This window comes from Pocillopora damicornis, chromosome 12, assembly GCF_964200805.1.
Source record: "Pocillopora damicornis chromosome 12, jaPocDami1.2, whole genome shotgun sequence".
Classification (NCBI taxonomy): domain Eukaryota; kingdom Metazoa; phylum Cnidaria; class Anthozoa; order Scleractinia; family Pocilloporidae; genus Pocillopora; species Pocillopora damicornis.
Window position 1 is genome coordinate 19,483,001 of NC_142681.1, and position 26,333 is coordinate 19,509,333.

Genomic DNA, 26,333 nt, shown 5'->3' on the forward strand with positions numbered 1-26,333 from the left:
CGCAAGATAAGCGCCATCATTTGCTTTGCAGTAGCCCTTTGCGCTTCTTATAGTAGCCTGAGAGCACTTTCACACGAACCATTTCCAGCTCGATGGGGTAATGAACGCTCAACTCGCCGCTTTAATGTGAACTCGTGTGACATGAGTAAAAATCTAACCGCAGGAAAACTACTAGAAATTATTGAAGTTGTCGACAGTTGCTACGATTGAAGTTGATTGCCGGTGAACTGCGAGACCAGCTTTCCCAAATATATCGGTAATGACAAATTTCTGTGACAAACACAATCAGCTTCATTCAATTACCCTCAAGAGTGCAAGAATATTTTTTAACAACCACATCGGCTAAACTAGTAGGAATTTTCGAAAATAAGCTTGTGTAAACGCACGCCCAAAGAAGTTCACCCGCGGAGACAAACCCGTCAAAATCAGTCCATGTACTTTTACTGTGGTCTGCTGGAACTTGTAGTCCTCTCAGGTAACAACACCTACTTTACCAATCATTATCTTGTTTGTAGCAGTACTTCTGCTAAACTTTGTTAGAGAATAGCAAATATCCTGCGTTAACCTGTAATACAAACTTTATTGACCTGTGGTAAGTGGATATAATCGCTGAGGGCCAACTGTGACAGATTACTCTTCAACGCAGTTAAATACTCTTTCATGCTCTTTCTCTTCATAATATTAAACGAACTTTTCTTAAATTAGTATATCTTTTGTGGAGACTATGACAGCCGACAAGTTTCTCATCGTAACTGACATGGTCTGAAAACCCGTAACGGTAACTCAATGGGAAGTGTTATCTACAGGTGCTACGCAGGGCGTGAGAGCTGACGCTAGACACTTTAAACAAAGCGCTGAATTGAAACCATTTCGCATTCGAGGGTTTTATAAAGAGGCCTCTATTCTCCTAACCTAAACGGGCCAGATTTTTAATGTAAGTCTTTTCACGCCTTTCTGTCTTGAACAGCAAAATATTTTCCGACTAACGTTATACGAACTGGTTTTGTTTGGTCTACAACATGCAAAATGGCGTCTGGGACACGGGGAGATTGCGGTGTCGCAAACATGATGTTGTCGCCAAAGCAATCAGTGGGAAGGTAGAGGAAAAAAATCTTCTCAGTTTAAACGGACTAGAGGCCTCATGGCTTAACACAAAAATACACTCAGGAATTTATGGGGAAATAAATCGATTTTGGGAGGGAAAATGTAACAAACGCCGAACGGTTTTGAATATGTGTCATTCAGTCCATATGTTAACAAAAAAAAAGAAAACCATTTGACGTTTCGACCAAAAAGTGAAAGGAAATCTTAATTTCTGTGGTGATACTGAGTTCTGTTAAAACCTCAGACTCGAATTTCAGATTGTGGCTCAGAAAATCGATCTCAGATTGTTTACTCACTGATTCCCAATCTCCTCTCCTAAATTTATTCTACCGCAGATGACTTCCAGGTGTGTCTCTCAATGTCAAGAATAGAATGACACTTCACTGTCTGTTGCTCACAGGCAGATATTTTGGACTCACACGCGGACTCCTAAGATGGCGGTGGACAATGGTTACAATGATTGTTTTGTACTCTTTTAACTTGCTTCATCCTTTGGTTCAAGACGACATGGTGATTTCTACTGGAGGGTCTGTTTGTGATATGTTTGGGAATCATAAGATTCAGTTGCGTCTAGCAGTAGCCATTTTACCGCACATCCGAAAAATCAGAGGGATCCTATTATCCATTAAAAATTTTTTGGGATATTTAAGAATTATTATTATCATTATTATTATTATTTATTTATAATAAATTGAACAAGAACTTGTTTGATCCCAATGAATTTATCATTAAGCTATAAAAGGTTGAATCAAGTTAGTCGATCGAAATAAAAAGAATAAGGGGGGGTAAGTTTCTAAAGAAACTGCGGTGCTGCGTCTGTGGGAGAGTATAACAGGGTAATTTGGTGTTAACAACTAAGTTGAGAACGTAAATTAGTCACCGTAAGGGCCTATTTACACGGTACGACTTTGTCGCATGCGACAAGCTTACGACAGGCTTACGACACGAATTGTTTCGTGTAAATCAAACCTACAACTCGCTTACGACTCTTAAGTCATGTCGTAGGCCTGTCGTAAGCTTGTCGCATGCGACAAAGTCGTGCCGTGTAAATAGGCCTTAAAGAGTTTAAAGGCTGACGTTTCGAGCGTTAGCCCTTCGTCAGAGCGATTGACGAAGGGCCTACGTCAGCTAACGTCAAATGTCAGCGCTCTGACGAAGGGCTAACACTCGAAACGTCAGCCTTTAAACTCTTTACGGCGGCTAATTTATGAAGTGAAAAGAGCCCCCTTAAGGAATACATTAGCTTTCCTATTCAGACTACACTTCACAGTCGGTGACGGGAACACCGCATAAATATCAGTATCTGAGCAACTGCGCACCTACCCCTCCCCTGACCCAACATTAATCCTAACATGTTACTAGTTGACCGTTGTTAGGTTAGGGGAGGGGTAAGAGCGTAGTTGCTCAGATACTGACGTTGATCTGGAACTTCTATCCCCTCTCTCTGAACACTTTGATCAGCGATTACACGATAATGACATTGATTTTGATGATGAATGTAAATCAGTATTTTTACCTCTCTTATTGCTATTGCAGAGATTTTGAAGAAAAAGCCCTTTCCCCCAAAACTGTCGTGCTTAAGCAGAAGAAGAGGACAAAGCCTCAACTTTATGAAAGGAGACAACATGAGGTGACTAATTTGTTGAGCCCGCATGTCGTGGAGAGCGGTTCCCTATCCCTTCGTGGCTGGTGGATGTCACATGTCAAGTGGGAAGTCATAGACTTGAAACGAAAGTCAAGACCTGATGTCAAACAGGCAAGTCTGCATTCATTCTCTCCATACAACCACTACCAATTTGCGTATTTCCTGATCGTTTAAAGAGCAATGACGTCACAGACAAAATGGCGATTGTTGTACGACCTCGTTCCCAAGGTCTTCGGGGAACGGTGGCTAGTTTTGGTAATCAACTCATTTGATAACACTAAATTACCCTGTTATACCGTTGACCCGGCACTGCAGTTTCTTTAAAAACTTATCCCCATTATTCATTGGGAACGAGGTTGGTTGTTGCAACCTTGAAAATTTTTCTCAGGAAAACGGAGACCAAAATTTATTCTTTACAAACGATTTGCTTTATTCAGCATGTTATAACTGGAACAAAGGACTGTTTGACACAGTCTACTACCAGGATGAAAACTGCCTTTATCTGTGTTCTACACTCAAATATCAGTTCTTGTTCATACCGACGTAGTAAGGGACCTAAATATTTTCAAGGTATTTTAGCCTGATGAAGGTCTAACGATACATACCAAAATAATTACTTCACGCTTTGTAAATCTTTCCGTATTTGTTGTCTCGTTGATTTAACATAACGAACTCACTCATACTATTCCTAGAAATGTCACTTCGGCAATTTTCCATACTATCAACCTTTCCACATCGAAAATCTGTGCGACACCCCCAGTTTTCTTTTTGCATATCGATAGCCCTTGATGACACATTTTATACTTGCATAGTGATTGGCGGGAAAATCAAGATCCTAATTGGCAGGTACCGTCTTAAACAGCAATAAAGAGAGCTGTGAAAGAAAAGGTATTAATTTTCTCTTAAAGGTGTTCAGTGTTCCTTGTCAAATACACAGGATCGTGGAGACGTACCAATATCTCTCTGTAAGTTTTTCTTTCTTAGTCATAATATTGCTTACAGGGATAAAAAAGAAATCAAAGGAACAGATAAAAAAACAAAAAAGGAACTCTGCAAGCATATAGAGATATAAATAACTGGATGAAAAAGAAACTATTCACCTGCTGTGGTTAAAGTCTAAAAAGTTGTAAATAAAGTAGGAATAGAAACGGTTTTTTCCTTTCCCCCCCCTCATAGTAGGGATACAAGCCTTGTATCCCTACTATTTATGAAAGTGAGGGGGGGGCGGTAATTCGAGGGGGCACCTATTTCTAAGGATTGGGCGCTTATTTGTATCAGTGCGTGGGTGCTTATTCGTGGAAATACGATATCGAATTGGGCACATAACAAGATTTAACACCAAGTATATAGAATATAAATACAATCACCTTTTCAGAGTTTTTGTTTATGAGGGAAAATAGGGATGGGGTGGGGGGTAGGGGGCTTATAATACAGGGGAGTTCATAATTGGAGTATGCATTTTATTTTCCCTGGGGTGGTACTTTACATGAAAGTACTGTATCGTATATATCAAATGATTTTAATCTAAAAGCAACATTTGAATTCCTTATGTGCATCGAGCTATCCAATATACATCCGTTTTATTAGTTGGAGTTTTCAGTTGTAACTCTCAAATGCTTTTCCTTAGTTAAACAGCAGTATTCCAATCAAAGGAATAAAGTTCCAAGTGACGTCGGCTTCTTGGAAGATGGAGAGGCCTACAGATGGTTTTTTGGGGGTCAGTTACTTATTCTATTTATGTTTTTTAAGATGTTGGTGGAAAAAACTGCTATGGGATTTTCAAGGGAGTTTGCGATAATTTTGACTGGCTTAATAAGTAGTGAGAATTTTTTCAAACAAACTAGAAGGCACGAGGAAGCAAGCTCATTATCTGATTCTTTCAACACAGATCGGATATTTTTCGAAAGCCCTGCTAGTCTAAGGTTGCATTATCAGGGGGAGAAAGATGGTCACTGGGATTGTTTCGTCTTTACAAGATTAACACAGTATTTTTGTTTGAATGGGAATCTAAGAGTATCTCAGTTTCTTGTTTCACAGAGCTACAAACCATTCTATGGTGCACGAGTATTTGTGGTATTATCAAGTGGAAAACGAAAACTGTTAAAGTGAGTGGTTGGCTAAAATGTGCAGAAAATAAAATCACTGTGTTACAATTCAACAATGAGACTATTGTCAATTCATCCCTTGAAATCCAATTCGTAGGTTGGATTTTCAACCAGTATCCGGAAGAGTGGCGAGTAAGAAAGTGGAATTTGTAAGTACAACATAAATGTCTCGAGCGATTTTCAGTTAAGCGTCAAAAGTTATCCGAGATTGACATGGTTTTGGTTTACTCTGCTCTGTGATTGGTCCAGAAAACTCGTGCCACTCTCTCAACCAACCAGATACAAAACTATATTCGACCACGGCTTAGTCATTGGTGTTTTCCCGCGCTTCAGGCAGTTTTATTGTTTTTAATTTGAGTTCTCATTGGTTCCCTGTGATATTTCTTTTGTTCTGATTGGCCAGGGTGAGTTCTCCGTTTTTGGCTTTACGACACTCTAAGGAAGGCATTCTCAAGGTTGAGTTACGTGAGAAATACGAAGTCTATGGAATAATCTTCAGCTCAGGGAAACCCTCCTTAAGAAGCCGAGAACTCTCTGCTGGTTTCTTGCTTATTAATTGATCAGAAGTGGCTAAGCTACCTCATAGAAGTGACGTTTCAGTTTAACGCAAAGATATAGAGTATGTTGCCCGGCAACTTCCTATAGAATGAAAGGCGTAACCGATTGCCTGTCAAACTCAGAAAGGAAAGACTAATTTAAAGATTTGTGATTACAGATTGCTCCTAAACGAGATCGAATAAGCAGTGTGACTGTTATGTTGGGTTGCCTTGGTTACAAAGGGTATGTAACCTTCACTGATCTTGCTGTAAAACCTCTTTACGGTGAGTACAGCGAAATACCGTAACGTTATTCACTTGTCTGAAACCAGGATTCTTGCAACGACAAGTTCGCATATCGCGACTCACTTAAAGTATTTAAAATCTACTCAGTTTAGAGGGGGTCTAATTTACCAAAAAAAAAAACCCGAGTTTTTCCGAAACTGCGTTTAGACCCTCACCCCCCCTCCTGTCATCGAATATTCTTTAATGCGCTTCTGCAAAGGCAGTGTGTTTGAAAAGTTGGAGTGCTTGGCTAGTAAACGCTTAAACTGCTGCTCTTGTGATTTAGTCCTTCATCCTGCTCCTCATTGCATTTATTTTATTTGGAAGATTTTTTTTATTCTTTATTTACACTGTCCCTGGAAAGCCACACTGAGCAAGTGGCCACTTAAATTTACATCATCATTACCACTATGATTACTATCTTATCATTAACACTATTATCAAATTCACAAATTCAAGAAATAAATTATTAAACCTATCTTGTTTCTTCTTAAAATAAAGATTCCAAACCGTTAAAAAACCATAGTACTGATCCCAACAAGCTCATAGAGCCTTGTCCTGCACCAACCAAAAGACCAAGTGAGAAAAAATCAGACCTTCTCACGGAGACACTTTACTCAGCGATGTCGCCTAACGTAAGTAAGCTATGACGAACTAGGAGCCATTTTAAAGACCCTCGCTTTCAAAGTGAGGATAAAGTCATAACCAACGCCTCGCTTTCGTCCTCGTCTTGAAACAGAGGCTTTGGGGCATCTCGGAAATGGTCTCTTGGAGAGGGATTCTAGGACCTTTGAAAATTTTTTTAGAAGAGAAATGAGTCAGGATCAACTATCAGTTTATCTCTAATATTTTTCCTGATCATGTTCCAGATCTGCAAATTATCGCCCTGAGCACTAAAGAAGATAACTTCCTTAAACATCTCTTAGATTCCCTCAAAATCTGTTTACTCGAAAAATATTGTGCCTATTACTCTGTTGTTTGACCTTCTTCTCAAACCGTGAGACTCAAATCTACCCGTCATTTTCGGTGTTAAATTGGAAATGTGGGAATGAACCTAGATATAAAACCTCCATAAGTCTGGACGAAAAGTCCGTTTAAAACCGAATTAAACTTGATGATATTTATTTTTTTATGGTCCCTTGAAATGGTGCAAAATTCGTTGTGACGGTTGTTTTTCTTTCCTTTCTTAGGACTCAGACGCAATCACACTAGTGACTCAGCTAACATTTAACAGAATTAATACTTTGAAGAGAAATTTACGACTTTGGAATGGTAGGGTTGGGTAGATAACAAATCTAATTTCTTTGAATATGTATCGTGGTTAAATTACCGTATTTGACGCTACACAAATCATTCTTTACGGCCGATTTTTAAGCGTCAAAAATTAAAAAATAGATTCCTTGTTGCCGTGGGTCTATTTAACAAATAGATTCCAAGTTGCCGTACGTCTGTTCAGTGATAGATCACAGATGACGTCAAAATGTGGTAAGAACAACGAGCGTGTCACTGATGTTCTTACCACATTTTGACGTCCTCTGTGATCTATTACTGAACAGACGCAAGGAAACTTGGAATCTATTTGTCTTATATAATAAATAATTTAAAAAAGTTTTAATGATGACGTCATCTATACATCTGTCCTCCAATAGATCATAAGTGAGAACCAATTAGAATGCGTGCATAACTGAGCTTATTATATAATTAGTGATAGATGACAGATGTCACAGTGTGGTAAGAGCGAAAAAGGGATTCATGAGGTGCAGCTGAATGTGCCCCTTTGTTCCTCTTATAGGTCCTCTTATTTCTCCCTGGGTTCCTCTCATAGGTCCTTTTGTTCCTCCTATAGGTCCGCTTTCGGTGGCAATATACGTACTCCTGGAAGACGACGACGACCTTAAAAACAAAAAGTAAGAATTGGAATTTTCAGATCATATTGGTGAAATTCGGTCCAGTTTTCCACGAGTTCAACACGTTTTGGTCTCTATGCTTTGATATTAAATACAGACAAGAGAGTTTCTAATCTCTTGAATCAGACAGTTCACAATACCAGTGGCCCCGACTGGTGTGCTCTAGGAGGTAACCTTCAACACTGAAACGAAGAGAAATTTTCTTCTGTGGTGTCACCTGACTCCTTCGACAATTTTGATGAGTTTCTCATAGTTTGAAAGAAAGAAAAGAAACAAAGAAACAAAGTTCATCGCTATTTACTTTATTTCAAATGAGTTTTCTTTCAGGAGAGAGGTTCAAATGCGATTACCGACTCGCATATTCAGCAAGTTTTCCACTGTGTCCGTTGAAATAATATACGGGAACGAGGTAAGTCGCATATGCATTATTTACAGAAGTCGTTTCATCGACTTTCTATATCTCACAATTGATTATGGCTTGATGTTCGTAGAGCGAGTTCCATTTCTCTACGCATTGCAGACCTAGAATTCTTAGATCATTTAATGTCATGGAAAATGTTCTGTCATTGGTGTAAAAACCTCGGATTGCTTTCCATCAATCAGATAACGACCTGACTGTCCTGATCACGTTTTTTTCTTTTCACTTCTCTTTTGTTCAATAGCTCAGTTTCTGTTTTCGATCCCTCGGAATAAAAACCTGGTACATTTTCAGAAAATATATCGACCTTATTTAAACTATTGTAATGATTTTTCAGCAGCCATTGTAAGAACTGTGAAATTTTTAGAAAATTAATTGTAAGTTTACATTAGAGTTAAACGTAATTACCCTTCTCCTTACATTGTTTGATTCCTCTTTTTTCAAATTTGTTAAACAGGTGGGCCCGTTGTACCCGATCAACAGACTAAGAAACATTGCAATAAAGTGAGTGAACACAATCAATTCAGTCTAAATTACCCGTATTGATTAAAAAACTATTACATATACTTCTTCTTCTTTTCTCCATCGACCAGAAATGTCAAAACCCGGCATGTTTTTCTCATTGATGTGGATTTTGCTCCTTCGCCAGATCTAGAATTCATAGCAAGGTAAGGTTGTCGATATTTTGATTGAGTTATCAACCAACGCATAAACAAGGAATAGAAAACTTTTCACACTGCACACTTAGCCCTCCCCTGTCCCAACAGCAGTCAACTGATAACATGTTAGGCTAAAGGATGGGTTAGGGGAGGGGTAGGTGCGCAGTTGGTCAGATACTGCTATTGACTCATCGAATGTGGTTTGGTACTTTTTCATGACACTATTTTTCTCTTCGTTTATCCAGAAATCAAATCTTTGATTACGATAAAACCAGAAACAGTACAGATAAGAGGGTCGCGTTTGTGGTCCCAGCATTTGATGGAGCCAGACACGTGGTTAGTATTCGTTTGTTTGCATGTGAATTTCATTAGGTGATTTAAATAAATTGTAAACATTTAGGTTTGAAAGATTAGGCCGTCCTCATCCTCCTCCGAGACTGTTTTGGACGGCCTCTTTTCCTGGAACCTTGCAGGTTCCATTCGAGGGCAGTAAGAGTAATTTTATTCTCAGAAGTTTGAAAGATCTCTTAGCAGATTTACTTTCGTTTCGCAATTTTTTTAGAACTCTAAGGATCTTCCAGAAACAAAGGAGGAACTTGTGAACATGGTGAAACGAAAGAAGAGACTATCGCCATTTAGTATCCTTTGTAGTTTGCTCAAAGCCGTTATGCATTGCATGCATGTGCCGGGAAAGTCCACCTGTTCATTGCCATCACTCTGGTTTTGTTTTATTTTTTTCACTCGCGGTTCACAATCTTCGTGCATCCTCACAGACATAGTTGATTAGGATCCCGATTTTATTGATCAAAACACTTCCCACCCATAAAGGGGGCGGGGAAACATTGTATGCTGATTGGTTAAAACAGATTCCCTCCACTAAGATTGCCCGTCGTGGTGAGGTGATTGTTAAAAGAAAAATTATCCTCATTGCGTTTACATTTCAGTTGGGCAAATTTAAAAATTTTAGTTTTAACCCTTTATAGTTCTAGATACATCTGCCCGCTTCCAAACTGATCTCCATGTTTATTAAAGTTTTCATTTCAGTTTATAAGTTTTTTTCATCCTTTTGGAATTCTTAAGTGAGTGAGATTATGGAAACGTTAAGTTTTTCGCCGTCTAAATCCTTGACAGCAGTAGGGAAAATCGAGTCTCCCTTATCGCACAGTTCTACTAACTACAGCCGGTGGTATCACAGCAATAAGTCGTACGAAGTGAAGAATTATCAGGACAAATACGAGCCTTATTTAATTCTGAGGTGCAGTATCATATTTTATCATATAAACTACAGTGTTATACAAGGATTTTTAGCACTAAGAAAAGCCGTAACAACACACGTGAAAAACTACGACATTTTTTCACGTGTGTTTGATATCGCCAATCAGCTGCTGACACGTCACTCGCCTTTCGCGCCACTCGGTCAGGTTGATAAATGAACGGCAAAGCCTTCACGATTCTCAATACAAGGTAGTTTGTCGGAACTTTCTCGGATCATGGCGGCTAAAACACTAAAAAATCTGTATCGCGCACAGACGGTGACGTTCAAACTTTCCTAGAAGGAGAAGAAAACCAATATACGAAAAGAAAAAGCGAAAGTTGCGTGCTCAGTGGCTTTGGTAATGGTATTCCTCGCAGCTGAGAGCAAAATCAACAATTAGAAGTTTTGCCACAGGCCGATTTTGGCCGTGTACCTGAAAGAGTGAAATGGCCTATACCTTGTAGGTAAGTGGGTCTTATGTAAAAACAAACAAGCTTCGTAAAGCGCGCGAAAACGCTAGTGACCAAGCGCGATTGGTTTTAGTTTGGCATCTGATTGGTTGGGAAGGTGGCGCGAATTTTCTGGACTAATCAAAGAGTGAACGAAAGCGAAACAGATGCAATCCCGACTGCATTAGACTCTCAATTAAAACTTGCACAATTAGGAAAAGTTTGCGTGAACCCGGCAGTTGGTCTTCGGTTTAACAAAAGAGTTTCTCCTGACGTGTTCATTAGAGCCGTCAGTTTTTATCCATCGTGGATGATCGTGAATACAAAGATTCTTTAAAAGAGATAGTTATAATTCTTAAGTAATTCTGGCGCGTTTCATGAAAACCTGGCCAGTTCCAGGCGATCAGTTAGTAGAACGGCGCGATGGTTGCGGCGGGGCGACCCGACCCAACTCTCTGGCTTTCTCACTCCGCTGCCACTATCGCGCCGTTTTTTATTTCGCTCCGCTTAATTAACCAAACGCTGGGGGGGGGGGGGGGGGCAATTAAAAGTCTAGTGCCACCAGTTCTATTACGATGCAAGAAGCCTGAAAATTGGTCAAAAGTCTTTGAAAAACAATAACTGCACATGTGAGATATGAAACCCCATACTCGGCTGGAAGTACTTATTTAGTTATTTTATCTTACTAACCTCGACTGAAATATCTGCGTTGCAGACTGACTCCCGAACTGCCCCTATATGACGAAAGGTTCAAAGGTTACGGGATGAACAAGATATCTCACGTGATGGAATTGTCACTGCTAGGGCAAGTTAGCTGAGCCTCGATTTCATTAGCTTCAATTTGATGATTTCTTGAATGTATTTAGAGAAAGTATGAAAAATCCTGGGAAGGGGGCGGGGGGGGGTGGTGGTCTTATCACCCAACCCCCACTCCCATCTTTATCCACCCGTGCCACGCTCAATCATCTTTTTTCGACTCATTGGAAAACATGTATTTTCTCCATTTCTTTAAGGTATAAATTCGTTGTGTTACCAAACGTTTGGATTGTCCATCGCTACCACACCCTGTCACCCCTTTCATTCGCCCATTTGACGGTGAGTTAATCGGGACGAAGAATAAATACGTTCTGCCTTCCAGTTCCATCTGATTGTATGAAAAATCGAATGTGAATCATTTTGATATCCTCTTGCTCTCACGATTTTGATACAAGGATAGTCTTCTCTTTACGAGGTCACTAGCGGTCAACGCCCATTTACAAACATATCACACCTTACAACAAAACACACTGAGCCCCTGTTTTATTTCCTTTTAAATCTTTAGGATCCAGATAGCAGATTTGTAAACCGACTTCAACGTTTTGAGTTCATCAGCGATCTGTACAGAAAGCACAAGATAGGAGGGTGCAAAAGTAGATAGGGGCTTCCGCTAAATCAGAGACAACGAATAAAATCTCAGTCATCCGTTTTCCTATCTGCTTAGAATATAGAAAGACACCCACCACATCATTGACGAAGACTTCGGAGGTAGACGTATAACGTAGAAAGTTCACTTAAAGTGAGAAAGGGGCCCTCATTTGAGAAACAACATTCCTTGCAAAGACAAATATGCAGGATGAAACGGGCCTTGAAGTTTGCCGGAATTTTTCGTGATACGACGAATAAATTACAGCAAAACATTGGTTGACCGCCGGCCGGATACATTAAACCTTTTGATACATTATTTAAGTAAGGTTTAGGCAGTTGGAAGGTTATTCAAAACAAGCCACGAACGAAAACGTTTCATTTCGACACGACTTTAATTCCGGTCCTGAAACACTAAGTCTTTAGAGAACACCTTAGACTGTAACGACGAAGCTTTTCAGCTTGATAGCACGTAAAACAGTGACAGATATTTTATTCTTTAAATGCACCTTTTCTTTCAGCATAGCCCTAATTTACTACAAGGTATTTTCTAGAGAAACTATGGTACTGCGTCGGTGGGGAGGGGGGGAGGGGGGGAGGGGGGTTTCTAAGCTGACGTTTCAAGCACTAGCCCTTCGTCAGAGCGAATGGAAAAAAGAAAAAGCACAGACAGCATATCTGCGAGTTAAAAAGGAGAGGAACCTTCTCGCCCCCTGATTTAAAGTTAAAAATGTCGAGTCGGAAAATGGAACTAGTGTGTGGCGGATTACTTCGCGGTATGCTTTCTTATAACATGGGGCCAAAAAAAGAAAACAACAAAAGTATAAAATATGTCTGAGAGAGGACGAAATACAGTTATTCAGCGACTCTGAGCAGAAACCTAGTAAGGAGTTAAAAACAATGGCAGAGGAAAGAGGGGCGGGGGGGGGGGGGGGCTAATGTTGATGATGAATCTGTGGGAAGATTGATTTTTATTTCATCAGAAGATTAAGTATTTCTCTGTAATAAGGTTTTATCAATAAATAAATGTACTTGGTTTTTGCTTTTGAATAAAACTAGGTTAGTTTTTTAGACTAGTTTTGGAATTTTTTATACCAACATTTCATAGATTTGGTGTTTCCTCGGATACAATGGCTGTTATGAATAATTTAGACTATCACGTGACGCATCGTTTCTTATGATTATAGAAAAACCAGTAAAATTTCTAGGCTGGCATTATGATCTGGGCACTTTTACTACATTTAATTAAAGTTACTGAGTCTTCTTTGCGGCCAGGGGACTTTTCTTGGTTATCTACACGTGACATTGACGTCTAGCACAAGGTATAGCTACAGAAAGAGGCCTAGAAACAAGAAACGACTCAAATCTTTTTTTCGACTCGTTAAAATCGTCCTCTTGTAGAAAAACGATTTTCATAGAAGACCATATTTCCAAAAATAACATATAAGATTTAATATCAAGCTTCTGCGAACTGATCACCTTAGTTGATCAACACGACGACACTGGTAACTTTGGCCTCGAACCTAGGCCTTGATCAAATAAAAGAGTGTGGAAATACCTTTCAATACTTATGGAAAACTTCAAAATAAGTTTTTAATGGAAGTTATTTGCAAAACTGATTTAGAATAAAACTCCTTAATTCGCGTTACCGATTGAAATGAAAAAAGTTTTAAATATATAAATTTGCCATATTTCTAACGAGTCGGTAGTCGTGGCCGAGTGGTTAAGGCGATGGACTAGAAATCCATTGGGGTCTCCCCGCGCAGGTTCGAATCCTGCCGACTACGATAATCCTTTTTCAAGCAATTGTCATCTGTTTACATTTTTTGAAAAAGAAAAATTTTCCTTTTATAGCACGTTTTCATTTTCACATGCTCGTTCAAAGTTCTGGATCACACGCCGCCCCGTGGATTGTAATCACAACGTGTGACCCTTCTGCCTGCAAACCGTAAATTACATGCACCATAAAATGCATTCTCGGAGTAAAAATTTTCTGTTGTTAAATGACAATAATGATTTAAGTTCTTATAAGATATCGGCAGTGCAGTGTAATGATTACTGCTGTCATAGTTGTCCAATTTCTTAACGTTTCACTCCAAAAATCTTTATCTCAACTCTCTTGTCTCTAGCTTTCTCTCTCCCACTCCCAGTGAGACCTATGAGAATTTGGTATTAAATCAACGAATCCTAAGTAAAATTTTCTTTCCTCTCATCACTTTTTCGTAGTGGTAACGTAATGAGAATTTCTTCCTTAGTCACTCCTGAAAGTGAAAGGGTCAATGTAAGACCTTTATCCTAGAACTCTGAAGACAAGTTTCAAGCTCGGTGTAGTCATTTCTTTATATAAAGAAGTTTATCTGTAGTCTTACTACTCTCCACTCTTGTTTTGTAATAATAAATTTGCTTACACCATCAATGATTAGTAAACTAATGAAAATACTTTATTTATATGGGGTCTCTCCAAATGTACCAAATGTCATATTTGGGGGAAATTTTCATTTACAGGAAGGAGATGAATTTCACGTTCAGAAGTTCTCAACTTTATTATATTCTGTACCCCACCCTCCACCCACAAAAAGGTGTAAACTTAAACGGGTAATTACTTGGGCATCTTGAGATACCCCACTCTCCCCACCCCCCATTGAATACCCATAACACCATCATTGATATTGTATGTCATAAAGGAATTATAGCAACTGCATGATGATCTCTCTTGAAAATGGATTGTCACTTTTGAATAACTGAAAAGGTTTGTGGGAAGGTCATTAAAAATATTGCTCCACTATCTAATATCAAAGCATTGCTTATCATGTCAACAACACCAGAGAGACCTAAAGCTGTTGTTCTCTATAACCCCTTTCCATTGTCTTATAGCATACACTTTATTTTGAGTCCCGGATAGTTTAAAGAATATTCAGAATTACTAACAATTCTCGAGAGAAAAAGCAATATTGATGAAGGGAAAACAAAACAGATGGAGTTGCCATGAGCCTTGTTGCTTCTCTATCACCATTTAACCATTTAAAAATTATGAGATTTAAAATTCTCTAGATAATTTCTGTAGCACTTTAGAAAAATACCTCAGGCCCTTATATGTTAATCTGACTCATGGTTATTTCTTAGATCAAGAAAAATAACGATAATCCAGCAACAGCTATGTGCATTTTCATGCTTTATAGTGTGCTTATGCTAACAATGTGTCTTTATTATCTTCCATACGCCAAGCTTTTCTTGTGACAAGGTGTTAAATGGTTCAACACTATTGCTACCAAAACCAAAATCCATAACAAAATTACTACAAAAACATTCATGGATGTGAAGCGAAAAACAAGCCACAGTACAAACAGGTATGATAAAGTGTGGTATGAAGCAAAAACTCTGAGGCTAATCTGCAACTGTACAGGTTCCTGCAGGAACTGAGATGGGGAGGTTGATGATTGTCTTGAAGGAGTAGAGGAGGACAGAGATTTTACAGCCGGTGAGAAAAAGCAAGCAGCTTGTCTGAAAAGTCTTGAATCTATGTACAACTTGTCCAAGGATTTGCCAAACTAAATGTGAGAGAAAAAGGTATGAGTATGTAACACTTTAAGTGGTCTCTCATTGATCTACAGTTGTGGTAATAAATCTAGTGAAAATAGAAATTCATAATAAGTCATCTCAATCACAACTACAAAAATCACAGCTAGAGACTAGGCTAAACTGTTTATCCCAGAAATCATCGATGGCAGTGCCTTGTTACTAACAATTTCCAAAAAAGGACAATTTAAACCATGATTGAAAAGGAAAGATAGGTATTTCATATATTAAGTAGAATAATTGAGTTATAAAAGTTTACAGATGCATTTGCAACCTTTTTATTTAGATGTGTGGAGAGCCTGTACATAAGACGAACCAATGCAGGATTTTCAAAGCTGCAAATTGGGGTAAGCTCTGGATCACCACTGTATCTCACTTGAAACTTGCGAAGACCATTCATCATCTAAAAAGGTAAAGTAGTCAGTCATTGAGCCAAGAGGCTCATACAGCCCCAGCTTCCCCTGGTCCATGTAGCAAAATGCCATTTAGAGTATTGCCTCTAACCCTGGATGAGATGCCACTCCATCACTGATTTTTCAATGTATAGATCCTATTAACAAGCAATGCATAGACTAGGATACCAATGAAGAGAACAAACCCATTTGGTGTTATAATGACCTGAAACAACCCTTTTGTTGCCTCAGGGTGTTTATTAAGCACAGGAAGTCGCAGAATTCTCTTGCAACAGTGAAGAATTCTCCATTTAAATTTTGATGACCTGAGTTATTTTTCCTTCAGACATGGTGTATACTATCTTTTTACTTTATTTTACACTATCCTTCTGCTATTCCATTTCTTAACCCTTAAATCCATAAGGATGACTGGCTTCGTATTTCTCTCACAGTACCACCCTCGAATCAAATTTGAAGATCATTAGAATGAAAGAAATGATCACCAATTTAAGGAGCCCCTGATGTCACCTGAACTCCCCTTGTCAGTACTGTAGGAAATGTAAAGAGAACAATGTAGAGGATTTGACTACTAATGCTAGGGAGTAAAGAGTTCATAAAAACCCATGCTTGTGATAATATCATCTGCTGAAAAAAAAAAAAAAACCAAAAAACATCAACATCCTGCAATAATCTTTCACATACTTGATATCTTCCCAAAGGCGTTAATACAGGACCTCTTTCTGTCTCAATATGATCTGGGAGGGAAGACTGAGAGCCAGGAGCAGATGTGTGTCTGCTTCTCTTTACTGATGAAGGGATTTCCCATTGTATTGAACTATTTAATATGCCACCATCTGTGGTTTCTGTATTCTAAAAGGAGAAATATCATAACAACAACTTGCATTATATGTAGACTGCTATTTTGAAGTTTTATCAATTTTTTTGTTGTTGCTTTAATCATAATTATTTTCAAAATAAGATTAATTTTAAAAAATCAGAGTTAATACTAATCATAAATTTAATAATTGCATAGGTGCAAAATCATTTTCCTAGAGCAAAACAAATGAAAGCTTCAAAGTCAACAAAAACAACAACAAAAACAACAACAACAACAACAATAAATGTACACCTTTAATTATAATTGCATAGGTGCAAAATCATTTTCCTAGAGCAAAACAAATGAAAGCTTCAAAGTCAACAAAAACAACAACAACAACAATAAATGTACACCTTTAAGTGAGACACAATTAACAAGTCAGAGACTGAAACCTTGGAGAAAGAGAAATTTGCAATTTCAAGGCAAGACGCATGAAAGATTGAAACAATGTGAACATCATTGTATATATGCATTCTCCCTTTTTCATATATAAAAATAGGTTTTTTAAGTTACAAAAGAAAATGCTATAACATTAACTGTAAAAGAAAAACAAACATAAATTTGTGACCCTTGGTAAACTCTAATTTAAGCCACCTACTAGGAAATTTCGAGGTTTTTGTTGTAACTCTTTTAACTATATCAAATATTATCTACAGACTAACCTTGACAATTTGTTGCATTAAATTGCTGGTCTGTTCCAAATATGACAAAAGTTCTGTACTGTCAGCTTTTCTTTCAAACTCATCACCTTGTGAAGCACCATGCTTGAGAAAATTTCTTAAGAAACCTGTAAATCCTCCTGTGTTGCCCTCAGATTCCTGAGCAGTCTGATTCATAGCCTTTGCTTCATCAAGGGCAGCTAACACTCTTGTGTAAAGTTCACCCATCTGATACCACATAGAAAGATTGAATAAAACTGCCTCTTAAAAACTTTTATAAAAGCTTTTCTTTTTTAAACGATTCTGTGAAAGGTTTGTAGGGTGTAGAAAGAATTTGAGTGGTTTTTGATTGGCAAATTTTAACTAAGAATGGTTGTCATTTCAAGAAGAACTATGAGCTATACAGAAGAAAAGTGTTGGATGTGTACATTTTCCAAAAAAAATCACCCTTTGTTCCTTTAAAGTTCAGGGAAAATCTGCATTATGGAAAATGCTTGTCCTTATTTTAGTTTCTTACTGATCCTTAAGTTAGGAGATGTCATTTAGATCTTGATCTTAACAATAACTCTTACCTTTGTTGCTCCTGGAAAGTGGAACACTGTTCTAAATGAATTTGGAGATCCTTCCAGCTCAACAATGTGAGCCTTAATGGCTGAGCTTAATGCAGTTAAATTAACTTGGGATGAAGTATGGCGATTCCCAGATGGATTTAAAAATGCCTTCTCTCCTGTGAAGGTAATTAGGAAGAGAAATGGAAATATCACACCATACCAAGAAAAGACTTTTAAACCTTTAACCCCTACAAGTGACTAGCATCTAATTTGTCCCTACCACTCCACCCCTGAATCAAACATTAAAGTCAGGAGAATAAAGAAACCGATCACCTGTGAAAAAAGCTCTTGATTGTTTGACAAATTCTTCTTGTCAGCACCTTGTGTGATAACTCTTTCTCTCCCAGAAGTGACTAATATGTACCTTCTCTCTATAATATCCATGCCTTTTCCAGCAAACAGGTGGTGAGATTACTTGAACTTATAAGGTACATGTTATTATCTTGATCTAACACCAAATTCTCGTAACTTATTGACCTAAAATTGTGTAGCAGCTTAAGGGGAGAATTAACAATCTGGTTTTGGGAGTTAAAGACATAAGAGAACTAATTCCTCCTCACATTAGTAAAAATCAATTTGTAAGGCGTGAAAAAGAAATTAAAGGCTTGAAATTGAATGAAGTTGGTATGGTAATCATAAAGAGATTTCAGCGCACTGCTTGAGGCTCACAGCTATTGGAGGTGAAGTAACATTCTTTGACCTTTTAACCAGCATCTAATTTCTTACTCAACTATCACTGCTGAAACAGACTTATAGAAATGATTGCAAACTTGAAAGATCTTGATTTTTAGCTAAATTTTCCTTGTTAGTGCCATAGGAAATGTATAGAGACCAGTATGGAGAATAAACATGCTGATGCTTGGGTGGAAAGAGTTAATTAAAGACTGAGATATACAAAATGTAGTAAAACATTGTAATACAAACCTTCTTCAATCATATCCACCAAATGAGGTTGGGCAAACACCTGTGAATATTGATATTCAATATTATGTGATGTTATGTTACAAATGAATGCCCTTAAATTTAATATCAAAATTTGTTAAACTTACAAAAAATAAGTTGTAGGCTAACAAGATCGTAAAGTAAGAGTTACACAAAATAACAATACAGGAAGTCATGTGCCAGCTGAGGTATATATCAAAAGACACTATACAAACTTTAAAGGCCTCCTTACCTTAATGACCCTAAAAAGCAGATGAGCATCCTTAGATGATGTCAGATTGAAACGGCAAGCACGAGACACAAACTCAAACAACAAGGCAGAGTAAAACAGAAGGTTTTCAAAAACAAAAGATTTCCTAATTGAAACAAAAAAATAGACATAATGTACACTTCATATGCTTGGGACATTTGGATTATGATAGCAGGCTACTGGAAAATTGTGGCAAAATAACTCGAGAAACAGTCACCTCCAGAGATTACAAGATGTATCATGCTAAAGGTATTTAAAGGCATTTACTTTACAATCTTGGACCAGATTTCTCTCAGTTTAGGTACAAGAAAATTTGACACCATGAGTGAAGTCTTCTCATTTTAATCTTCTCACTCCAAGGATGGACTATAAAGTCATTTCTCCTTCCATTATTCAATACATTTTCAAGGAGAAACGTGATGAGAAGAGAGAAAATATCGAAGAGTCGAAACTGTTTGATGTGACACCAAAATTCTCAATCTTAAAATTAAGAAAAAGTGTTTGGCAGACAGAGCAGATTAGATCTAGAGAGAGAATGAGTAAACATCCTTGGATAACGATTTTCAACATTGTTCAGTTATATCCAAAGAAGCAAACAGATCATAGTCAGAGTATAGGTGAGTTGCAAAGCAATTTCAGTGGCGTTCACCTAAATATAGTATCTGTTTCTCTTACCATTCAGGGCTGGCAGTCATTTTGGACTCATCATCTCCAGATGCTACTGAGCCAGGCTGGGACTTTGAATACCTCCACGGCTGAATGTAACTCAGCCATGTTTCCAACACCTGCAAGGCGTGACAGAGTCAACAATTAATATGTCTTGTACAGTTGTGTACCTTCACCATGCTTTGTTTGTATATTATACAAAATGAACTAATTAACACTTAAACCCCTAGAAGTTGATGGCATCCTATTTCTCTTCACAGTATCACTGTTGAATCACAAATTAAAGCCATGAGAATATGATAAAATGATCACCTACCAGAGAAGCTCTCAATTGTTGAAATTCTCCATGTCAGTACCATAGGAAATGTATAGGGAACCATACAGAGAATATGAATACTGATCTCAGGGTGTAAAGATTAAAAAAGTAAAGACACTCACATATCTAAAGGAGGGGTCCAGAGGCCAGTGAGAAAAGCAGTGACATAGAAAAAAATAAAGCTTCTTTTGAAGAAATTGAACAACGATGACCCTAGCACAAACAAAAAAATACTTTTGATTAATTACAGTCATATCCAAGTAAATTGCTAAAAAGTTACTTGATTTAATGAAAAACTCACAGCAACTCAAAATATTTTTAACATAACCTCTCTCTCCCCTCCTTTGATATTACATGTGAAAAAACACAAAGAAGGATTCATTAGGGGAGGAAAGGGAGAGAAGTTCCTTGCCAAGTCATTTTCTGAGGAGAAATATGATCTATCACCCATGTATGATAATGCAAAATTTCCACATAGTTCTGTCTTTAACCACCTTGATATGTACAAAAAGATCCAAGAGGACTTCATAATACACAAGTGTTGAGCAAAAATCTTTACTTTTTTTTTTTCCAAAACCTCCATACACTGGCTAAGTGCTAAAACATAGCACAAGAATCAGCCATATTACTAACATCCTGCAAGCTTTTTCTTTATATAAACAAAAACCAAAGGAAACAAGTATGTGGATGGTGTCTAGGATATTTAAGGTTTTCATCAAGAAATGTAGTAGCAGGAAAATGTTGCAAATTTAGGAAAAAAAGCATAACACCTACATCTCAATAAGTAATAGCTATGGCAATCAAAATTTAGGCAGAGAATTATTCAATTTCAAATGCCTCATTAATAGTGTGGTTTAACTGAGGTTACATTTACAAAAAGTCAAGAAAAATCTTCTACCTTCTCAGTTCATCTGAGGGGTGTAATACAGAGAGCTGAGCAACATCAGATACCTTGGCATATACAAATGTATGAACATGCTTCACTAGAATCCTCACCACTCGCACATGGTCTAATGTTGGCATAAAATACTCCTGAAAATTGAAAACATAAACAATCTTTCTAAAGCCTACTGTTAGAGTTTTATTGATTGAGCATTAAAACAGTTCAATCATGATAGATTTTGGGGCTGGTTCTACAATTGGACAAGATCAACAGAAGCCATTTCTCTGACTAGCTCATGTCACAAGTTGGCAGAGAAGGCTCAGCTAGAAAGTACTTCTTAAAGCTGGTTTTCATACACTGTAGCTTTTGAGAGACATTTACTGTCACATTGATGAAATCAAAATTATGTCCTGAGGTCAGGATCATAAAAATTTTTCTCTGCTAAATTTTTTTTGTCCACTTGTAATACAATGTATTAATCTATCTATTGACGATGATGTGGAAAGCGGTCTTCCAAGCAACAAGGCTCATGTATAAAAGGCTCCACAACAAAACAAAAAAATATGTAAGAAAATAGGTAAAAATAAAGCATAAAATATATATGAAAATATCTAAAATATGCAAGGATCCTAATAGAGTATAATATTATAGATGTATCAGATTATGAAAAGTATATACGAATAAAAATGATCACTCAAATTCATGAGAAGGAGTAACAAAAGCACCCTTTAAAATCAGTATCACTTAATCTCCTACGAAATTTGGAGAGAGACTTGCTTTGTTTGATTGAGTTTTCAAGTTATCCCAGTAATGTTCTTCCAATAATGTCACTTTAACTATTTAATAATCTGTCATAGACCAAAGTTGGCTGGTCAAGATGGCTGCAGGGAAATGTTCTCATTTTGCATTTTTATCTCTTACAACAAAGTTGAGGGTGAAACACACAAACTATAACGACTACACTACAGTGTACACAGTCAGAATAAATTACTGCACCTGACCATGGGAGAGAACATTTCTTGAAACAGAATCCACTGTGTTCTGATTCAACCAGAATTCTATGAGTATCTACAAATCAGAGATAAAAAACCATTACTGTTCAATTTAATGTTCAAAGATTTGACTATTACTGTGTTTGTTGTCTGTGTATTTTTAAATCAGCTCACTTTGTACTTAGTGTTTCAAATGGTTTTAATGAGAATAATTTTCCCAGAGAGTTTGAAAAGAAAGTTTATTAATTAACTTATAGTAACCACAACTACTGAAAAAATGCATCAGGCAGATCTAGTTTGAAATAAAAGATGGACATCTGGCAAACCAATATAGGCATAATTTACCTGTATAAATGTTTCAGATCTCCATATCTCCTGTGAGCTGCGATCAAACATTCCATGGTGAGCACTGGGTGGACTAACTCTGCCAGAAGAAGGTTTAATCATGCCTGGGAACTGGTTTGGAAAATACTGGGTCCTTGAGTACATACTTGGTTCATGCCTGTGCAAAAATAACAGCAAAGGTCATTGGTAACAATAACAAATGAAAGACACAAAATAAAAGTAATTGTCACTGTTCATGTTACTGTATTGTGACCTCCCTGAAAGAAGACAAAATAATATAAAAAAAACTGCTGTGCATGATAGTTAAGTGTGAATTTCACCAGCCATTTTGGGTGGGTTGCATATTCCAGGAGGCAGTTGTTAAGCCAAAAAATTTTTCTCCTAAAATTCTCACCAATTTGCAGATTTCCTCACTGAACTAGTAGGTGGCCTGGCCTTGACAGTACTGTGTGAGATGGCAGCTCCATCGGATGGCAAAAAAAAGTTAAGATAGTCATCCAACACTACCAAGTACAGAAAGTCCTGCATTGCCATGAAGCTAGACTCCTACAGTTATCAGTTATGAACACAAGCATTGTTAGAAACACACTATAAAATTTTGAAAATATATTTTTTGACCATAACCAAAAGTAAAGTACTATGAGAAAGGACTTATGAGAGGAGATTGTTGGCAGCTGTACACAAGCTCAAAAGCAATGCAAAGATATCATTATATAGATACAGTATTGTAATTACCAGTAGGCATATCTGTTGTCAGTTCGTAACATCCAATCAGTCAACATTCCATACTTACTGTATTGACTTTCTGATGCAGAATGTAGTAAGCAAAATGAAACATGTAGTATTCAAAGGTATCTTGAAAAAGTTAAGCAACAATTTAATCCTTTATTTCATAAATTATTATTATTAATATATAAATTCCCAATGTTCCCACTGGCTAAGATGCATACACACTGGTTAAGAAAAAACACTTCCTTAACCCTTTCATTCACAAAATTTCATCAGTAATCCTCCTTATTGTCTGCTTTATGATTCTGTTAGTTGAGAGAATTTATTATTGGATCAACTACCAATACCCTAAGTGATACTTTTCATATTCTCATCACTTGTCTGCTTGATATTGTATTGATATTGTAAGGGGAAATTCTGTCACCCGATTTAAATGGTTAGATGGGTTAGAAGGCTTATGAATTGGTCATGTGAATTACTTTTCATGACATGTAATTTTTTTATTTCACTTTTGAAGACATATGAATTTCCTGATACAATCTTTCCCAAATCAATAAATGTGAGTTCACCACACATCATTTACAGATCCAATTTATGGAGGTTGACCAAGAACATGAAACTATGAAAAAGTTGACTTTCATATAAGTTGAGTTTATCATATGGCATCTATCTGCAAACCCCTTGTAGTTAAGCTTGGGTGAATGTTGCCTGTTAAAAAATTTCCTCTGCCTTCTGGTGGTGCTTGTAAAAATTACTTTTAAAAATGTCAATTGTATGAAGGATATTAAGCAATACAGTGTTCATAGTTTCACCAGGAGTTCTGACTGGTACCTTGTCTCGGTACAAGACAGGAATCATACCTTCTGATAGTGATTTCTGTGTTGAAATCTATGGTGAAAATATGACAAGGTTATACCACTAGAAAGAGGAAAAAACTTGTATCAACTACAACATCCAGTTAAAGTTCAAAAGAGCAAATTTGTACTGTGAAAGGTAAGGAAATGACATAATCTTAATAATTATTCTGGTAACAAAGGTACAAAGAAATGATTTCTACCAAGAATCACCAGACAGCTGACAACTCTTATCATAGAAAACTAGAACACAATGCTCTCAAAAGCTTCCATAAAAACAAAGTTGTACAGTGTGTCATTGACCCTGTGACACCTCTGCTCTGCTAGTGCACAGCCCTGCCATGTCCTTCAACAATGGTGTAAATTACATCAGAGTCATATCATAAATTCTCTCATTTCCGTGCAGTGAAGTTAGCTAGTATTTATTCTGTTATATACCTTCCTACTATCCATAATTAGCTTTAATAGTAATCACTGTGAATAAAAACATTGATAAGCAAACGTTTACAGCTGCACCAGAAAACCAACAAGCAAACAAACATGAAAAGGTGCTGACACTTACAGGAAGGCAGTTAATAAAGAATTCATAACGTTTCAGGTCATCTGCCTGCAACATGTCAATCAATTTAAAAACTGGACCAGCAGGTGATAAAAATTGTTGTACTGTAGCAAAGTCTTTCTTGTCACGTGAAAGAGTTTTAAGACCCCAATCAGCTGAGCCTGCATATCCAAAAATACTACTGAGTAGTTGTGGAAAAAATCCATGAAGATTCTGGAACAAAAGACAAAAATGATCATTATAGCTGTCCCCTACATGTGTTTATAGCCTTTCAGACCTCTTACACATGGTTGTGAATAGTTTTTGTTTTTTTATAATCAATCTTCTGTTGTCATTGTTGTTGGTTTTTTATATTCTAATGGCAATATCTTTTAGTAATACAATACAATGCTAAAAAGGATCAATTTTTTTTTGATTAAGAACTATATACATAATGAAGCAGATAGGCTATCACTTTTAAAATGTTTTCTTTGTTAAAACTACCCTCTGGTGCTTTTTACAACTCCATTGCTGTATTGTCCAAAATAAATTTTTTCTTGCATGGGATCAAAGCAGGTAAAATGAGCCCATCTTGCCCACTCAGGTAACCAATAAGAACACAGGATTTGCTATATATTGTCCATGGGCAATAATAGTGTTTATTGGCATAAATGCTCTGGTGATTATAGAGATACTCATGCTCTGATTGGTTAAGGGTTGCAACATATCTCACTATAATCACCTTGCACAAGGTGATTATAGCAGAAGTGCTAAAGGTCAAAATTGCTGCCTTGCTTTTGCAAGTGATATTGAGGAGGTGATGAAAGCAATCAAAAAAATTCAATTCCAAAGAGCACAAAAGATGCAATCAAGTTTGGAGTAACACTTTTCAAAAGAAAGATATGAAGTTTTTAGTAATTGAATTACACAAACCTATCAAATTCTAGTGCAAACTGGCTCTTTATCTTGTTACGTATGATCAAAACAATTGGAAAAGAATGGTTTCAAAATCAAAACCATCATTTACAACAGAATTAGAAAGCACCTGAGCAATTATACTAAAACAATTAATCGTCTCAGGGCTAGAGTCAGTGAATATTGTTGAATAATCCTGAGACAAATTCAATAACATTCATTGAGCCTGACGTGAATAATTGTAAAATAACGAGTTTGACAGAAAAGAAATTGTAAACTCAGTGAAGGATAGAATTGGCATGGGATCCCGTGCATGGTTAACTCTTTACAAGTAAATAATTAACTTTGATCATCTGGACAAATGTTCATCATTTAAAACTGAAATCAAAGTAACATGAAATGAACCTCTCGGTACCTGCGCAGAAGAGGACTCGATTAACTTTTCAATCTCCTCACATCTTTCACATAAGGGCTTCTGCAAAGCTTCCCTCGTCTTACTCTATGGTGAAACGATGTCAAAACAGAGTGATCTCTGGAGAACATGTATAGACAAACCTGGGTTTTTAAGGATTCAAACTCTATAGCAGAAAATACCTTTTTCTGGAGAATACCTGACGTTTTCAGTCGTAATCAAACAAGATAAGTTAGGTGACGACAAAAAGACATAATAAACTCATTCCGTTGGAACTTGAGCAGCATGTTCAGACAATTCTGCACTGAGCTACGTTTCAGAGCACCTCTTACAAAGCTTGAATTGCACCAAGTCCTTGATCGTCGAAGAATTAAAAAAAAATAAAGATAAATTTTGAAATTACTTCAAAAGAAAAAATTATTACCGCAAACACGTCAATACTCATGGCAAATTTCAAGAGCGCGCCAAGGAGTTGAGGAAGGAGCTGAGTGAGAGAAATTCAAATGAGACACTCGATTATTAGGAGCAAATTTCAACAGCGCGCCGAGAAGTTGAGGAAGGATCCAAGTGGGAGGGATTCCAATGAGACACTCAAATTAGGAGCTTTGATCA

The 26,333-nt window shown here is 37.2% G+C and overlaps 2 protein-coding genes and 1 non-coding gene across 7 annotated transcripts; 2 read left to right on the top strand and 1 right to left on the bottom strand.

The window, feature by feature from the left end:
• The first annotated feature begins 15 nt into the window (after positions 1-15).
• LOC113681029 (uncharacterized) lies at positions 16-12,183 on the top strand. 3 transcript variants are annotated; one of them, XR_016181911.1, is made up of 20 exons: positions 16-475; positions 1,440-1,631; positions 2,641-2,860; positions 3,658-3,714; positions 4,377-4,466; positions 4,787-4,854; positions 4,952-5,003; positions 5,570-5,675; positions 6,177-6,310; positions 6,866-6,947; positions 7,522-7,582; positions 7,910-7,991; positions 8,458-8,504; positions 8,594-8,668; positions 8,905-8,995; positions 9,222-9,297; positions 9,797-9,914; positions 11,079-11,172; positions 11,377-11,458; positions 11,685-12,183. XR_016181911.1 is itself a non-coding variant. In XM_027198087.2 (20 exons), the coding sequence occupies exons 2-20, from the start codon at positions 1,477-1,479 to the stop codon at positions 11,778-11,780; spliced, it is 1,782 nt and encodes a 593-aa protein (XP_027053888.2). In that variant the 5' UTR covers positions 16-475; positions 1,440-1,476; the 3' UTR covers positions 11,781-12,183. The 3 variants fall into 3 exon arrangements, 2 of the variants coding, with proteins under 2 accessions (XP_027053888.2, XP_089046512.1); XM_027198087.2 differs by having other exon boundaries at positions 11,079-11,168; XM_089190386.1 differs by lacking the exon at positions 11,079-11,172 and having other exon boundaries at positions 11,685-11,914.
• Positions 12,184-13,469: 1,286 nt separating this feature from the next.
• Positions 13,470-13,551, top strand: Trnas-aga (transfer RNA serine (anticodon AGA)). Its single transcript has one exon. It is a non-coding gene; the product is annotated as a tRNA-Ser (tRNA).
• A 730-nt stretch (positions 13,552-14,281) lies between these two features.
• On the bottom strand, positions 14,282-26,299 carry LOC113680979 (sphingomyelin phosphodiesterase 4). Of its 3 annotated transcripts, none has more exons than XM_089190392.1 (18): positions 26,146-26,299; positions 25,725-25,808; positions 24,419-24,628; positions 23,785-23,890; positions 23,067-23,125; positions 22,668-22,819; positions 22,274-22,430; positions 21,933-22,004; positions 20,952-21,085; positions 20,176-20,266; positions 19,747-19,856; positions 19,054-19,177; positions 18,804-18,843; positions 17,841-17,995; positions 17,272-17,496; positions 16,435-16,602; positions 15,615-15,743; positions 14,282-15,312 (listed from the first exon to the last, which is right to left on the bottom strand). In XM_089190392.1, the coding sequence occupies exons 1-18, from the start codon at positions 26,164-26,166 to the stop codon at positions 14,971-14,973; spliced, it is 2,379 nt and encodes a 792-aa protein (XP_089046518.1). In that variant the 5' UTR covers positions 26,167-26,299; the 3' UTR covers positions 14,282-14,970. The 3 variants fall into 3 exon arrangements, with proteins under 3 accessions (XP_089046518.1, XP_089046519.1, XP_089046520.1); XM_089190393.1 differs by having other exon boundaries at positions 25,904-26,290; XM_089190394.1 differs by lacking the exons at positions 24,419-24,628; positions 25,725-25,808; positions 26,146-26,299 and having other exon boundaries at positions 23,067-23,129; positions 23,788-23,804.
• Between the last annotated feature and the right edge of the window lie 34 nt (positions 26,300-26,333).

What these genes read in the sequence shown, in the direction of transcription:
- LOC113680979 (XM_089190392.1), bottom strand. Translation starts at nt 26,166, where the DNA reads ATGAGTATTGACGTGTTTGCG. An exon ending in GTGAGGAAATCTGCAAATTG is followed by an intron (nt 22,431 to 22,667) that starts GTGAGAATTTTA and finishes ATTTTTGCACAG; the next exon opens with GCATGAACCAAGTATGTACT. An exon ending in CGCCTTTGGGAAGATATCAA is followed by an intron (nt 15,744 to 16,434) that starts GTATGTGAAAGA and finishes TTACCTTTTTAG; the next exon opens with ATGATGAATGGTCTTCGCAA.
- LOC113681029 (XM_027198087.2), top strand. Translation starts at nt 1,477, where the DNA reads ATGACACTTCACTGTCTGTTGCTCACAGGCAGATATTTTGGACTCACA. An exon ending in CGAGTAAGAAAGTGGAATTT is followed by an intron (nt 5,004 to 5,569) that starts GTAAGTACAACA and finishes TTGTGATTACAG; the next exon opens with ATTGCTCCTAAACGAGATCG. An exon ending in TGCTGTAAAACCTCTTTACG is followed by an intron (nt 5,676 to 6,176) that starts GTGAGTACAGCG and finishes CTTAAAATAAAG; the next exon opens with ATTCCAAACCGTTAAAAAAC.